The sequence below is a fragment of the Mus caroli genome, chromosome 1 (assembly GCF_900094665.2).
Source record: "Mus caroli chromosome 1, CAROLI_EIJ_v1.1, whole genome shotgun sequence".
Lineage (NCBI taxonomy): Eukaryota > Metazoa > Chordata > Mammalia > Rodentia > Muridae > Mus > Mus caroli.
Window position 1 is genome coordinate 65185622 of NC_034570.1, and position 14086 is coordinate 65199707.

Below are 14086 nucleotides of genomic sequence, written 5' to 3' on the forward strand. Positions count from 1 at the left end.
GTGCTGCTGTGAAGTTTCTTAACCACCTTAATGAGTTTCAAACAACTAGAAATGGAACAGAATTTTCCATGGAAATATAATTAACTAGGAGAAGCCATCTCCTATACTTAAGATTTCTACCTCCCCATTTCTTCATTCACCTCCCTAAAATGTGTGCCTTACAGACTTATGGTGACATTATAGTGGGCTAACATACATATTTCACTTAGGTCATTAGAGCTGAAAATACAAATACCAAACAACATTATTTCATTACAAATCAACTTTGGCCAGGCACAGTTAAAACTTCAAAACTGTTAGTTTCTTTTTAAAGTCTGATAACATTTACTAGTTTTAACAGAGCTATCCTGAATTGTCTGTCTCTAGCCTATATCCAGCCACATCTTTTAATTTATGCCTTGACAATCTGGCTTGCTGAAGGCAGTTCTCAGGGGACAACGTGAGTCTGTGAAGACTTAAGGATCTTTGGAAACACTGATGAATGTTCCCACTTCGAGAGAACCAGGGGAAAGAGTTCTACATTTCTAATGCCCAGAGAAGGCCCTTAGAAATTTGATGCATATATTCCCAAGTAGAGCTATCAGTTTAATGTATTGCTTTGAAATCCAGCAGTATGCTATGTGGCCCACATCTCTCTTCCTGGCACTTGGGAATCTGAAGGAGAATTACAGTGAGTCTAAGGCCAGGTTGGGCTACACAGTGAGATTCCATCTTATAAGTTTGAAAAACCAATAGAGTACCATAGGAGAAACCAGGTTTCGCTGTTGTTGGGCTGTTTTGTTTGTTTGTTTGTTTGTTTGTTTGTTTTAGATTTATTTTTAGGGGCTGGAGGGGTGGCTTAGTGATTAAGAGCACTGCTGCTCTTGCAGAGGACCTAGGTTCAATCCTCGGTGTGCTGGTGTGTGTGTGTGTGTGTGTGTGTGTGAGTGTGTGCATTCGAATGCAGGGATCTTTGGAGGTTACAGGTTTGTATCCACCGGAGCTGGAGTTACAGGCAGTTGACAGCCACTGGATAACGGTGCTGGAAACTGAACTTGGATCATCATCACGAGCGGTACTGAGTGAGCCCTTCCCAGCTGAGCCTTCACTCCAACTGCTTATTTTTTTTAATCTTAACCACAAAGGTTGTTATTTTTACCTTTCCACATAATAGTCAAAGGGAGTGACTGACTATTCAACTCAGTCCGACTGACTGGATTCAGTTTCACTGTTACATTTCAGGGACTTTCTGCTTTGTCCTGTAGTTGGGCAGGCTTGACCATTACAACCAGAACCCGCTCTTTGCATTTGTTTGCTTTGTAGCTTTTTATGCCAGGATCAAATGCTACTACATTTGATCAGGTTCACTGTCAACCTTCTGGGGCTCTTCCTGCCTCTCCTTCCCCAGGGCTGGGATGACAGGTCAGGGCTTCTACACTCTGCTGAGCTTTATGTTCTTAACGATGAAGCAAAATCAAGCTGACTTGCTTTGTTGACCACTTCGCTTATGAATGTGATTCCCACCCTGCCAGCTCTGCTGCCTTCTTTCAAGGAATTTCAGATGAAGACTGGCATGTGTCAAATCCTCCCTTCAATGAAGTTAGGACAGACAGACAGACACATACACGCACACACCATGTCAGAGAGCTATTTAATGGCACCTGGATCTGTGGACTTCTATGGGTTGTATGGTAGTGGGGGACCTGGGTCTCATGTACCCCAGGGTGGCCTGTAGCTCCCTATGTAGTTGATGGTTACCTTGAACTTCTGACCCTACCTCACCTCCCCAGTGCTAGGAGTGCAAGCATGCAACACCACATGCATGCAGTAATGATTGAGCACAGGGTGTCTCCACATACACACAAGCGCTCTGCCAACTCGACCCCATCTCCAGTCCTGTTCTTTAAACTGTCATGTAGCCTAGTTTGGCCATGTAGCCCAAGTTCAGGCCGGCCTCCAACTCAACAGTCTCCTACCCAGACTTCCTAAGATTTAGGATTACAGTTGTGTGCCATCATACCTAGTATTCTGTCATATTTTTCTTTTGTTGTGTTTTTGTTTGTTTGTTTTTCAAGACAGGGTTTCTCTGTATAGCCCTGGTTGTCCTAGAACTCACTTTGTAGACCATGCTGGCCTTGAGCTCAGAAATTCGCCTGCCTCTGCCTCCCAAGTGCTGGGATTAAAGGCATGCACTACTACCGCTGGTGCCCGGCTTCTTGTTTTTTTTAAAGACAAGATCTCACATGCCAAAGCCCAGGCTTAGCCTAGAACAGTCCAGATTCATGACGATATTCCTGCTTCGACCTCCTAAGCAATGGGATTGAATGTAAGCTGACAGCCCCGCTCTTCTGTCGTTTTGATGGATACACTGCAGCTAGCTTGCTAACTATTGGGTTGGAGAAGTTGAACAAGCGACAGCTTGGGGGCTGGGCCTACTGTCTGTAAGGAAAGCTCCTATCAGCTGGACTCTGCAAAATTAAGGCTTGAAACCTCCTCCAAATGAGAACTAAAGTCCAATCAATTCAGGTGACCTAGTGTGTTCTTCCAGCAAATGAACCAGGAAAGACATTGTTCTGAATGTGTTCCTCGCCAAGTATTTACAAAAGTGCTCTTCACTGAATATTAGTGTATTTTAAAGTATTTTTTTAATTTTTTTGCTAATTAATAATTGTGGTAGTTTGAATGAGAACGCTGTCCCCCACCCCCATAGGCTCATACGTTCACATGCTTGGCCCCAGCTGGTTAACTGTTTGGGAAGCATTAGGCATCTTCGTTGGCGGTGGAGCCTTGTTGGAGGAGATAGGCCACTGCTACTGTGCCTGCCACATCATGGACTCACCCCCTGAAACTATAAGCAAGCCTCCACTTACTTTCTTTTAGAAAAGTTCCATTGGCCATTGTGTCTTTTCACAGCAACAGAATAGTAACTAAGTCAATAATGAACTTTCTACCGTTTTTTTCTGTGCTACTATTTACTATTCCAAATGACCGATATTTTTAGGTAGGAGTGAACCTAAAAGCTCCACCATTCTAGCTAAGTACTCTGTCATTGAACCATAGATTCCACACTACATACCCCGTGTTCATTATAAAAATTCAATTTTCTAAATCTTGTTCATTGAAAAGGAAATTACTTTTGCAGACCAACTGTATGTAAGAAAAATGAGCTGGGAGTTCAACTCACACTCCTCCAAGTGTCAGCTAACCTGAATCAGGATGGGCTAGAGCAGAACGCCTCTATACCACGCCATTCAAGTCATTGGAACAGCTCAGAATCCTGTTTTCCTTGCAAACCTGAATAGGTGTTCATTCAAAGAAGCAAAGGCCTGTGACGATTAAACAGAACTATAGGGCTCAAGAGGTGAGGGCATTTGCAGCTCTGTCAGGAGTTCAAATCCCAGTATCTGTATCCAGTTCTAAGTGACCCAGCATCCCCTTCTGGCCTCCTGATCTTCATGGGCAGCTACACACACTTGTATGTATGTACACACACACACACACACGAATCTTATTTCCTTTATACTCCTAACGTGCTAGCTAGCAAGCTTAGCCCACATTTGAATCCATTTAAATTGATAAGGCAGAACCACAAATGAGGACACAAAATTACAAAGTATCAGTGCTTCTGTAAAGCCAGGCAGGCGCTCACGTGCAGAAACCACCCCAGCCCAACGCAGTGCCTCTTCACATGCTTGTGGCATCAAAAAGAAAAAGGACATGCATGAAGACGATTTTTCTCTCCACACACACGATGTTAAAAAAAAAAAGAAATGGCATCCACATCATGGAATGTAAATCTTTTTATTAAAACCCTTGTCTTTCCACAGTAGTAAAGCGTTGGTGTGTACTTATAAAAATAATCACCAACCATAATTATACTGAATTCCTCTTATCAACTGCATACAAAGTGTCTTCAATACAATTTTTTCCGTATAAAAATACTGGGAAAAATTGATAAATAACAAACAGGTAAGAGAAAGGTATTTCTAGGCAATCTGAATTGTTTGGACAAAGTGAGTCCTGTGGGAGGGGTGTTTGAACACACAGCCACAGGACATGTCCTGACAGTGCTGCAGGTCAGATGGCAAAAGAAAGCAGAGGTGTCTGGGTGACTTTCCTGCTCAAGGTCTTGGGTACAAGCATTCAGTACATTTCCTCTTAGTTGGCTACCTGTGTTTCCCTATTGATCCCAGACCAAACCATAAGAACTTTTGAATCTCTTAAACAATACTGAGCAGTACTGAAACCCTGAAGCAGAACAGGGCGACCAACTGTCACCATTTAGGAGAGCCATTTAGGAGACAAGTCTCAAAACATCCCACAGGGCGATGCTTGGAGAAGCTGTAAATTGTGCTGAAGCTGAGAACATGGCTCCAGAGCAAAAGGCTTAAGGGTGAAAGGACCACTCAAAGATGGAGGGTCTGCTAACATCACTGGGGTGTGGATTGACCTTGGTAGAGAGACACTTGTTGGTTGGGGCTGGAAAGATTACTCTCGGGAATCATCTCTGTCAGCTTGCACATCTAACGGCATGAAGCATTCAATGGGGCAATTTACGTTCTGTCAAAATAGAAGAAAAACATTAGTAGCAAATACTCGGAAAACCCAAAGTGTGTGTGTTGGGGGAAGGGTTGAGTGGAGATTTGTGTCATAGGTGTTTTATAGGAAGGAAACTAGTTTCGAAAGACTAGCAATGTACTGAGCAATAGACAATGCTTAGGGATTTAGTAAATTATAAGGAGTTATAATTAATTCATGACTTTGTGTGTATAAGGAGCCAAGAGTTAACTTTAATCATGCAAATGCTATCTGTTTTGTTCATGAGCCTGAAGCTCATTAACGAGGCTACAGTGGCTGGCCAGACAGCCCCAGGGACACCACCCACACCCCATTTCTACCTCCTCAGTGAGGAGATTATAAGCACTTGCTGTAGCGCCTAGCTCTTTTACATGGATGGGTTCTGAGGACTGAACTCAGGAGCAAAAGACTTATCTCCAAATAAAACTCATTTGGTTCACTCAAGAAAAGCATCTATCCACCTGCCCCTGGCTGCATGCACGGTGGTGGGGGTGGGTGGGAATATGTGTACACTTACAGTATTTGTTCTCTGATGGTATCTCTGTGTATACTGGTTGTAGGTGTGGCCGGTGGTGCCATCAGGACTGGGTTCAGCAGCCCCCGGTCTGCGGCAGTTGTCACAGCGCCAACCCTGAGAGGAGAGACTCGAAGTTAAATGGGGTTTAGGATAACCTGAGGGTATCATAACTGAGAGCTTGAGTTAAAGAATTTCAGCTCTTGCCCATTAGCAGTACAAGCAGTTAATCAGGAGACTGCAATGACGCCTGTGTGCAGTCGTAACTCTTAGACTAGGTCTTGGCTTATTCATCTGTCTACATATGCTTTCCTTTCCGCTGAAATATCCTCCTCACTTCTTTTGCTCTTCTCATCTTTGGTCCCACCTTCCTCCTTGGTAGGCTTTCTGCTCTAGGTGGAAGATTTCTCACAGACCCCTAGGGCTGTAAAATCAGTCACAGTGACTTGAGAGTGTGGGGACAAATGCCATCACTTTCTGGTGAAGGAGAGGAATGACTTGGAAGGAACCAGAAAGGACACCGTGGGTCCCAGGTAGAACTGGGTACCTGGCCACATTCTCTTTCCAGTCCCTTCTAAAACCTCCCTAACCTATACTATATAGCCTTAGCTCTGGCCAGAGGTGGGGTTGGGTACAGAAAGATACCACAGTGGGCCTGTGCTTCTTCCTGAGTTTTGCTGGACACACATTTACTTTCTCATCACTCCTGAGCTGGGAGGAAGAAAATCTGGAGCTGATGGGGCGAATGATGGCATCATTAGCAGAAGCCCCAGGGGAAACAGAAATGGATACTAGGGAGGACACAGAGAGAGGTGCACTCCTGGGGCAAAGTAGCCCTTGAAGTTCACAGAGTTCATGTTGGTAGCCATCTTTTGCCTAACTAGCAAGACTTTACATTTAGAGTTGAAAAAACAAAAACAACAACAACAACAACAAAATGAAGAAATAAGGCCAGGCTGGAGAGTGGTGGCACACACCCAGAGGCAGGTAGATCTCTGTGAGTTGAAGGCCAGCCTGGTCTACATAGCAAGTTCCAGGATAGTCAGGGCTACCTATCAGAGAGACTCTGTCTCAAAAATAAATAAATTCTACAATCATTTTCTTATAGAATCATTTAAACATCTTTGACGTATTTCTCCATTTAGGAGCCTATTTCCCAGAAGGCCTGCTTGCAGAATCAATAAAGACCCTTTCGTATAAAACCATAGCAACCGCCACCATCATGTTTCAGAACTTTAAGGACAGGCGTTACCCAAAGAGATTCCTGTTCACAGGGAACAAGGATGGAGTGAAGAGAGACTAAAATCTGCTTCCCAACAAAGCCGCTCATTCAGACCATGATGACTGAGTCATATGATCTGCTTCTGAGTGTCTGAGAAAGAGACAGAGACAGAGAGACAAAGGGACAGACAGTCCACTCCATGAATAATGGATAAAACGAGATTGTCAATCCCGTCGGCTGCCCCAGACCTAAGAAGGTTGTGATGATAGACAGAGTCTTCCTTGTGGCCACATTAACTGCCCTTCTTCTCTTTTAAAAAAGATTTATCGTATGTTTTTATTTTATGTGATAAGTGCTTGCCTGCGTGTATGTCTGTGCACCATGTGTGCATGATGCTCAAGGAAGCCAGATGAGGACGTCAGTTCTTCTGGGAATGGTGGTTATGGACCATGTGAGGAGAGAAACCAAGCCCAGGTCCCCAGGAGAACAATGAGTCCCCTTAAGCACTGAGCCATTTCTCCAGCTCCCAGATTCATTTTTTTAAAGGTTATTTTCCATTATGCTACTTTTAATCATTGAAGAATGCCAATAGCATTAATGGGTGAACTTCACTCTGGGGGTGAGGGGCATTATTCCTTGTGCCCCAGATTTCTGGGACCCTTTAAGGTCAAGCCCTTTACATAACAATTTAATTTCTAAAAAATTAAGCACATTTATTTACATAAGTGTATGTAGACACATGTGCCACAAAATGTGTGGAGGTCAAAGGGAAACTTGTGGGACCTGCCCGATCTTTTTCTCTTTTTGTTTGTTTGGTTTTTATGAATCAGGGTTTCTCTGTGTAGCCCTGGCTGTCCTGGAACTTGCTTTGTGGACCAGGCTGGCCTTGAACTCAGAGTGCTGGGATTAAAGGCATGTGCCACCATCTCCAGCCCCCTATTACATTTAAGTTAAAAGTCATTTTGATATTTCAATTATTAAAAGATGGAGTGGAAATTGTTGTTATATTGAAGAAGGGTCCACGTTAGAAATGACTGAGAATTACCAGCTTAAATAATGGTTTTCCCAGCTTTCCATAATTCTTCTCCTTAAATCTAATTTCTTACCAAAAGATTCCAGCGGAAGGACTGCCTCGCTGGGCCAGCTCTCCCTAGGCCAGGAAGTATGTAGTCTCTGCTTCCTTCCCTCCCCACTTAATGATAGCTAAACCCCAGGCGGCTGCTTTATGTTTCTCTTTTCTAGGAAGCCTTCTTGCTGCTTGCAGGCCATCCAGAACTGTATTCGTCAAAATCTCCTGTGATTAGCTTGGCTTGGCAGGGTATGCTAATTTGCTGCCTCCAAGTATATCCTCAGGAGCAACGGCCACCCTTCCCTGTGTGTCTATTGTTACTTAGCTCAGTATTAGAGTGATAATAAGGGAACTATTTTTAGATTGAACAAAGGCTCAAAAATAGTGAAATTTTCTTAGATCACAGTATTATTAAAAATGTGAACAATACTGAGATGCTAGTCCACCAGCTCAGAGCTGGGGCCTTACTTAGTACTACACTCCAGGCGAGGACAAACAGGGCAGCCTGAGAATTTTAGTCATGGGAGAAGGTGCTGAAGCTATTATCAACTGGGGAGGGACAGACCCATTGTGGTGGTTTGAATATGCTTGATCCATGGGAAGTGGCACTCTTTGTTGGAGGAAGTGAGTCACTGTGGGGGTGGGCTTTGAGGCCCTATGTTCAAGCTCTGCCCAATGAAGAAGAAAGCTTTCTTCTAGCTGCCTATGGAAGACAGCCTTCTCCTGGCTGCCTTCAGCTCAAGATGCAGAACACTCAGCTCTTTCTAGAGTACCATGTCTGCCTGCACACTGCCATGCTTCCTGCCATGATGCTAATGGACTGAACCTCTGAAATTGTAAGCCAGCCCCAATTAAATATTGTCCCTTATAAAAGTTACCTTGGTCATGGTGTCTCTTCAAAGCAACGCAAACCCTAACTGAGACCCCCATCTTAGGGACTCTTCCTAAAAGGCAAGGCTCCTGTGCACACAGCATATCCATGCTGCAACCTCCTATGTGCTTTATCTAAACGCCAACCAGTCTTACCCGCTGGCCTCCGAAACATGTGCAGGAGCAAATGGCTCCGAGATATTCTTTCTGCCACTGTTCTCCTACGTGGTAGGTCTTCCCGTCGTCATAGCACGTTGCTTCATCTGCACGTGGGCACAAAGCAGGAAAAAAAAAAAAAAAACAGTTGTAAGACCAAGGACAATCAGGTACACTCAAGTTGATGCATCTGCCCTCGACCTGAATGAGCACAGGCCAAATCTCATCAACTTAGGTGAATCACAAGGAGATGTTCCAAAGCCTTGGTAGACTAGGCCAGATGGAAAGATTGAAGCCTTTTTTTTTTGTTTGAGTTTTTTTTTTTTTTTTTTTTTTTTTTTTTTTTTTTTTAGAGACAGGTTCTCTGTGTAGACCAAACTGTCCTCCAACTCAAATCCTCCTGCCTCTGCCTCCCAAGTGCTGGGATTAAAGGCGTGCACCACCACTGCTTAGCTTTGAAGTTATGTTTTAAAAACTGAGTCTACATAGCACTTCACTGCAGATGACCAAAGTGCTCAGGTTGTGAAAGTGCTAAAGTGCTTAGACATGCTATTCAGTCATGATTCACTTTCTGAAGCAAGCTACTGACTTACCAGCCACAGACTGGCAAGCCCACCATGTCCAGCCCAGCCTGTAAATGGGTGTTTCAGTTCAGTTAGGAACATGGGAGTATTTAACGTCTAGAAAGCATTTTTAGGATGACGTACGGGGATCACACTTGAATTCTCCCTTTCCATTCCCGAGGCATGTGCAGCTCATCCGCTGGCCATTTTCTCCCTGGCGATCCCACTTCTCTCCGATCTTGTAGTTGACACCGTTGTCATGGCACCATTCTGGAAGGTAGGGGCATCGCAGGCAGAGAGTTACTGTGTGTTCTGACTAACAGGATGGGCAGAACACCGGAACAGGATGCAAATCCATACAGAGCAGGAAGTCCAAGATCACATTTCCAATGATGAAGCATTTCTTCATCATAGCATTTAATATTTTCCAGGCCAGTGTTAAGACTTAACACTACCACCAAGATCATTTCAGAGGACCAACCAGTGATTCATTCAGCTCCTTTTAAATTTTACAATTATGGAAAATTAAAATGGGACTGGAGAATTAAAATATATTTTAGGTTCGCAGAGATCCTAGATACAAAATAGTTTAATTAAACATTAAAGAGAGGTCAGGCATGGTTGTGCACGCCTTTGCTCCCAGCATTAGGGAGGCAGAGGCAGGCAGACCTCTGAGTTTGAGGACAGCCCTGTCTACAGACTGAGTGCAGCACAGCCAGGGACACACAGAGAAACCCTGTCTCATGAAACAATGACAAAAACAAACAAAAAGATTAAAGAGAAAAACAGCTGGTGTCACCTGATTCATATAAGTGAAGAACGAACAAATATAACAACCAACAAAATAATGACAAATGAAATGAATCAGGCTTGTTGTACAAATAGACAAGTCCTAAGAAGTATCTAGTCACCACGAGCTGTGTCTAATGGCAGATGTAAAAATGCCCTGGTTCACGGATAAAAACCATTGTATACTTCCACATTTGTACTGACTTATGGAAAACATGCAAACTTCAATGCAGTTCACTCTCTTAGCTGAAAAAGCACCTGGTCAAGGCCACATGGTGTCCCTCCTGACCCCAGCATGGTTTACTGCCCACTGGGCTCTACCCAACAACACACATTGAAACCAGTCTGGATTTTGCTATTTCATGTAAAGGAAAGGAAAATGTTACACAAAAAACTTTAGAGATCTATTAAATGTCATTCCATGGAATATGGGACCTATAATTGTCCATAGGCCTCTGGCTATCTATGATATATGATGAACACATAAAAAGACATTAAAAAAGCACATTAAAAAGCCAATAATAATTATACCTCTAAAAACAAAGAATGAATGGTTATATACTCCAATAATAAATCTCTCGACACATAGATAACTCATAGGATCGTTTTCACTAATAATTTGAAATTTTAACCTCTTTAAGATTTGAAAATCAAATTATTTTTCAGTCAAAGTTGATCTTAACATTTATTACATTTATTGATTTGCATGTGTGTGTACATATGTATGTACATATGGGCCTTAGTGCCCCCCCCATGAATATGTGAAGGTCAAAGGACAATTTGTGGGGACTGGCACCACCTGGGTTCCAGGGATAGGATGCCTAGCCTAGCTCACCAGCCCTGAACTTGATCCTTAAATGTAGAATGCAAGCCAGGCGTGGTGGCACACGCCTTTAATCCCAGAACTCGGAAGGCAGAGGCAGGCAGATTTCTGAGTTCGAGGCCAACCTGGTCTACAAATTGAGTTCCAGGACAGCCAGGGCTATACAGAGAGACATTTTCCTCTATACGAGCAATGTTTGGGATATCTGGGTTGTGAGATGTGTGTGTGTGTGTGATGTGTGCATGTATATCTGGTTATGCTGAGAAAGTGGTGTCTGTGAGTATAAATGTTCACCTCTGTCCTTACTCAATACTAAAGACTGAAAAGAATTTGGAGTCTCTGCCTGTCTCAATTAGACCAAACTCTAATGGGATATTTTTTAACTTCAATTTACACAGAGCTAAACACTGCAAGGAGCATATCAACACTACAGACATGTTTGTAAGGAATAGTTAGATTAGTACACAACTCTTGAAATGCAGTCATATTGCACAAGTAAAATTTCCCATCATCCTTCTATGATGCAAAATGTTACTTGGAGTCAAACAGTCTACTTCTGTTTGCATCATGTTTGGAAGAGCCCGCATCTGCCAAACATGCTTCCGTGGCCACCTAAGTGCGAACGCATGAGACCAGAAGAGATGGAGGAGTGAGAGGGTGGAGAAGGCAAGCTACTCACTAGATGAATCGCATCTGAAATGACCACTGCCAAAGCCCAAGCACTGGCATGTGAGCTTAAAGCCAGCATCAGACAGCCGCTCCCATTCCTCTCCAATGGCGTAATGGGAAACCGTGTAAGGGTCAAAGCATGAGTCATCTGTAGGCTGGTTCAGGCCTTCGCTGACTATGAAGAAAAGAAGGAGAAAGGAAAAAAAGGAAAAGACATTTTATTGACAGTTATTGATGGAGAAACGGCCATACTGTATATCGTGACCTAATCAGCAGCACTAACAACACAGACGTTCTCATCGGCAACACTTTGATGTAGTCAGTAGGCACTTGTCACAGCAGGGTCAAAGGACGTCTTCCTTCATTCCCGTCTTCTGTTTCTCATGACATGAAGCAGATCGTCAGACATTTTAACTAGCTGAGAATATGGGCAGTGGTGCTTCTCCAAGACACCTGAGTACATCGAGCCAATTAACATTTGTCTGTCTCTCTTCTCTCATCTGTTACGGGATAATAATATAACTAGCCCCACTTTTTCGGATTTTGTAAAGGCTACGTGAAACTAAGGAATCAAAGCTCTGGCCCAGTATCACTATGCAGAGATGACTTACTAACTACTGTTACTCAATAATTAACAATTATTGTTAGATACGTCTTTGCTGTAGTCAAAGTCTTAGCATCTTTGCATAGCATTATAACACAATCTTTACTTACATTGTAGCATTTCTTTTGCTAAATAGTTTGAAAACCTAGATGCTTATGGTTACTGTAAAACTAGATAAGACCAGATTTTCAAGTAAGAGAAATCACCACGGTGCAGTTAGGAATAAGTAGAAAAGCTGCAGTGGATTTCCCAAGATTTCATCCCAGCACTTGGGAGGCAAAGGCAGGCGGATTTCTGAGTTCGAGGCCAGCCTGGTCTACAGAGTGAGTTCCAGGACAGCCAGGGCTACACAGAGAAACCTTGTCTGGGGGGTGGGGGGGAATCTTTTAATAGTGTAAAAATCAAAAGTGCAAATGAAATCAATATTTTAAATGCCTAATATTTCAAAAGCCATCATTCTGGAAGAACTAAAAAATCTATCCAAAATGTTTTGAAACCAAGAGGACCTGGTAAAAACACGGATAGAATCAGGAGTCGGAAAGAAAACAAAGGGGCTAAAACTCTCAAGTTCACTATTTTAAAATATCTAGGAGGTCTGCCCTAACATTGGGAGCCTGAGCTACATAACAGTTCAGTCTAGCACACTATATACAAACAGCATACTATACAGTAGGACTGTCTGAAACACACACACCCCCCCCACACGCGCGCGCGCACACACACACACACACCTTCAAGAAAACGATGTGGAAAACCACAAAACCCTTATGCTTTTGAAAAAAATCCCTTTCAAGTGGCGTTTTACTAGTGAAACCACAAAAGGCAAATGCTAATTACTGTGGATGGAACACAGAAGATCTGCCCACTTCTGCATTGCCAGACATGCAACTGCTTAACTGAAGAGTCAAATAGCAGTCTTCTCTCAGAGGAAGAAGACTGAAAAGAAGTCAGTGGTCCTACCCAGAAGTCCTGCTCCCTGGAAAAAGTGGGAGTTAGCCCTTACAGGGTAAGAGGACTCGGGATCCACAGTCTCAGTTAGCCCCTAACTCATGCTCCTTGGTGAATCTTTAGCTATTGCAACTTAAGCCAAATGACACACCGCTGGCTTCAAAAGACTTCTCAGAGTCAAGGGTCATTCAACCTTTATCAAAAATTTTCAGGATTAAATTTATTTAACCTTTATTAAGATGTTGCATGCTGGTCATTTAACCTTTATTAAAAGGCTCCATGGGGGTCGTTTCATCTTTATTAGGATTTTGCATGGGGGTCATTTCATCTTTATTACGTTTGTATGATGGCCATTTAACCTTTAAGAGCTTGCATGTATATAACATGACATATATAATTTATGTATTAAGACACATATAAAGGGGCTGGAGAGATGGCTCAGTAGTTATGTCACTGGCTACTCTTCCACAGGACATTACATAGGTTCTAACACCCACACAGTAACTAACAACCCTCTATAACTCCAGTTCCAGAGGACCTGGTGTCCTCTTCTGGCCTCCACGGGTGCTGAATACATGTTGCACACATACATGCAGGCAAAACACCCATACACATAACATTAAACTAAGTAAATCTAAAGAAGAAGTAAACAAAGAAGTATATAAAGTTGAAATTTGGAATGGGAAGCTCTTAGGAAAGCAAAGGGCAATATTGGTAACATTTTACATTAGGTACAAAACCTAAGTCATCACTTAAGATTGCCAAGGAGGACTGTTTATAGGTTTTCGGTTCGGATTAGGAACACTTAAGTGGACCACAGTATGGGATGAGAGAATAGTAAAAGGTACCAAAAAACCATTGCCTCTGTTAACTGGATCCTCAACAGGAGGGGTAAAATGTATTAGAGTAAATAATATTCATGTCCCTCCCAGGCCTGGCATCCTGTCAACCATACATATGTGTTGGTGAACATATGGGTTACATAAGGGGACATCTCTGACTGTTGTGCAATCTTATTTTCCTAAGTTTAAAGCCAACAAAGGACGACAGACCAAGTCTTCTCTGGGCTGATCCAGCAAGAAGCATGTGCCTGAACAGGCCAGCAGTGTACCTACCAGCGTTGCCCACAGTCACAACCTCTTCCCGAACCTTGTGCCTCCTCTGGTTCTGCAGTGCCTCCACTATGATGTTGTAGGTGACCCCTCTGGTAAGGCCAGTCAGAGTTGCACTGGTAGAAGTTCCAGGAACTTGGAACTATACATCCAAAGCAGGGAGAAAGCATTTCAATGATAAATCGGCATG

General features: G+C 43.1%; 1 protein-coding gene across 10 annotated transcripts in view; it reads right to left on the minus strand.

The window, feature by feature from the left end:
* Window positions 1-3764: 3764 nt before the first annotated feature.
* The window catches only part of Fn1 (fibronectin 1), a 67559-nt gene continuing 57237 nt past the window's right edge, over window positions 3765-14086 (minus strand). For all 10 annotated transcript variants that reach the window (XM_021150878.1, XM_021150136.1, XM_021149419.1 and 7 more), the window contains 6 exons: window positions 13900-14038; window positions 11243-11407; window positions 9096-9221; window positions 8389-8495; window positions 5075-5188; window positions 3765-4539 (listed from right to left, as the gene is read on the minus strand). In XM_021150878.1, coding sequence (XP_021006537.1) covers window positions 4468-4539; window positions 5075-5188; window positions 8389-8495; window positions 9096-9221; window positions 11243-11407; window positions 13900-14038 — 723 coding nt within the window. In that variant the 3' untranslated portion in view covers window positions 3765-4467. The remainder of the gene's footprint in view (window positions 4540-5074; window positions 5189-8388; window positions 8496-9095; window positions 9222-11242; window positions 11408-13899; window positions 14039-14086) is intronic.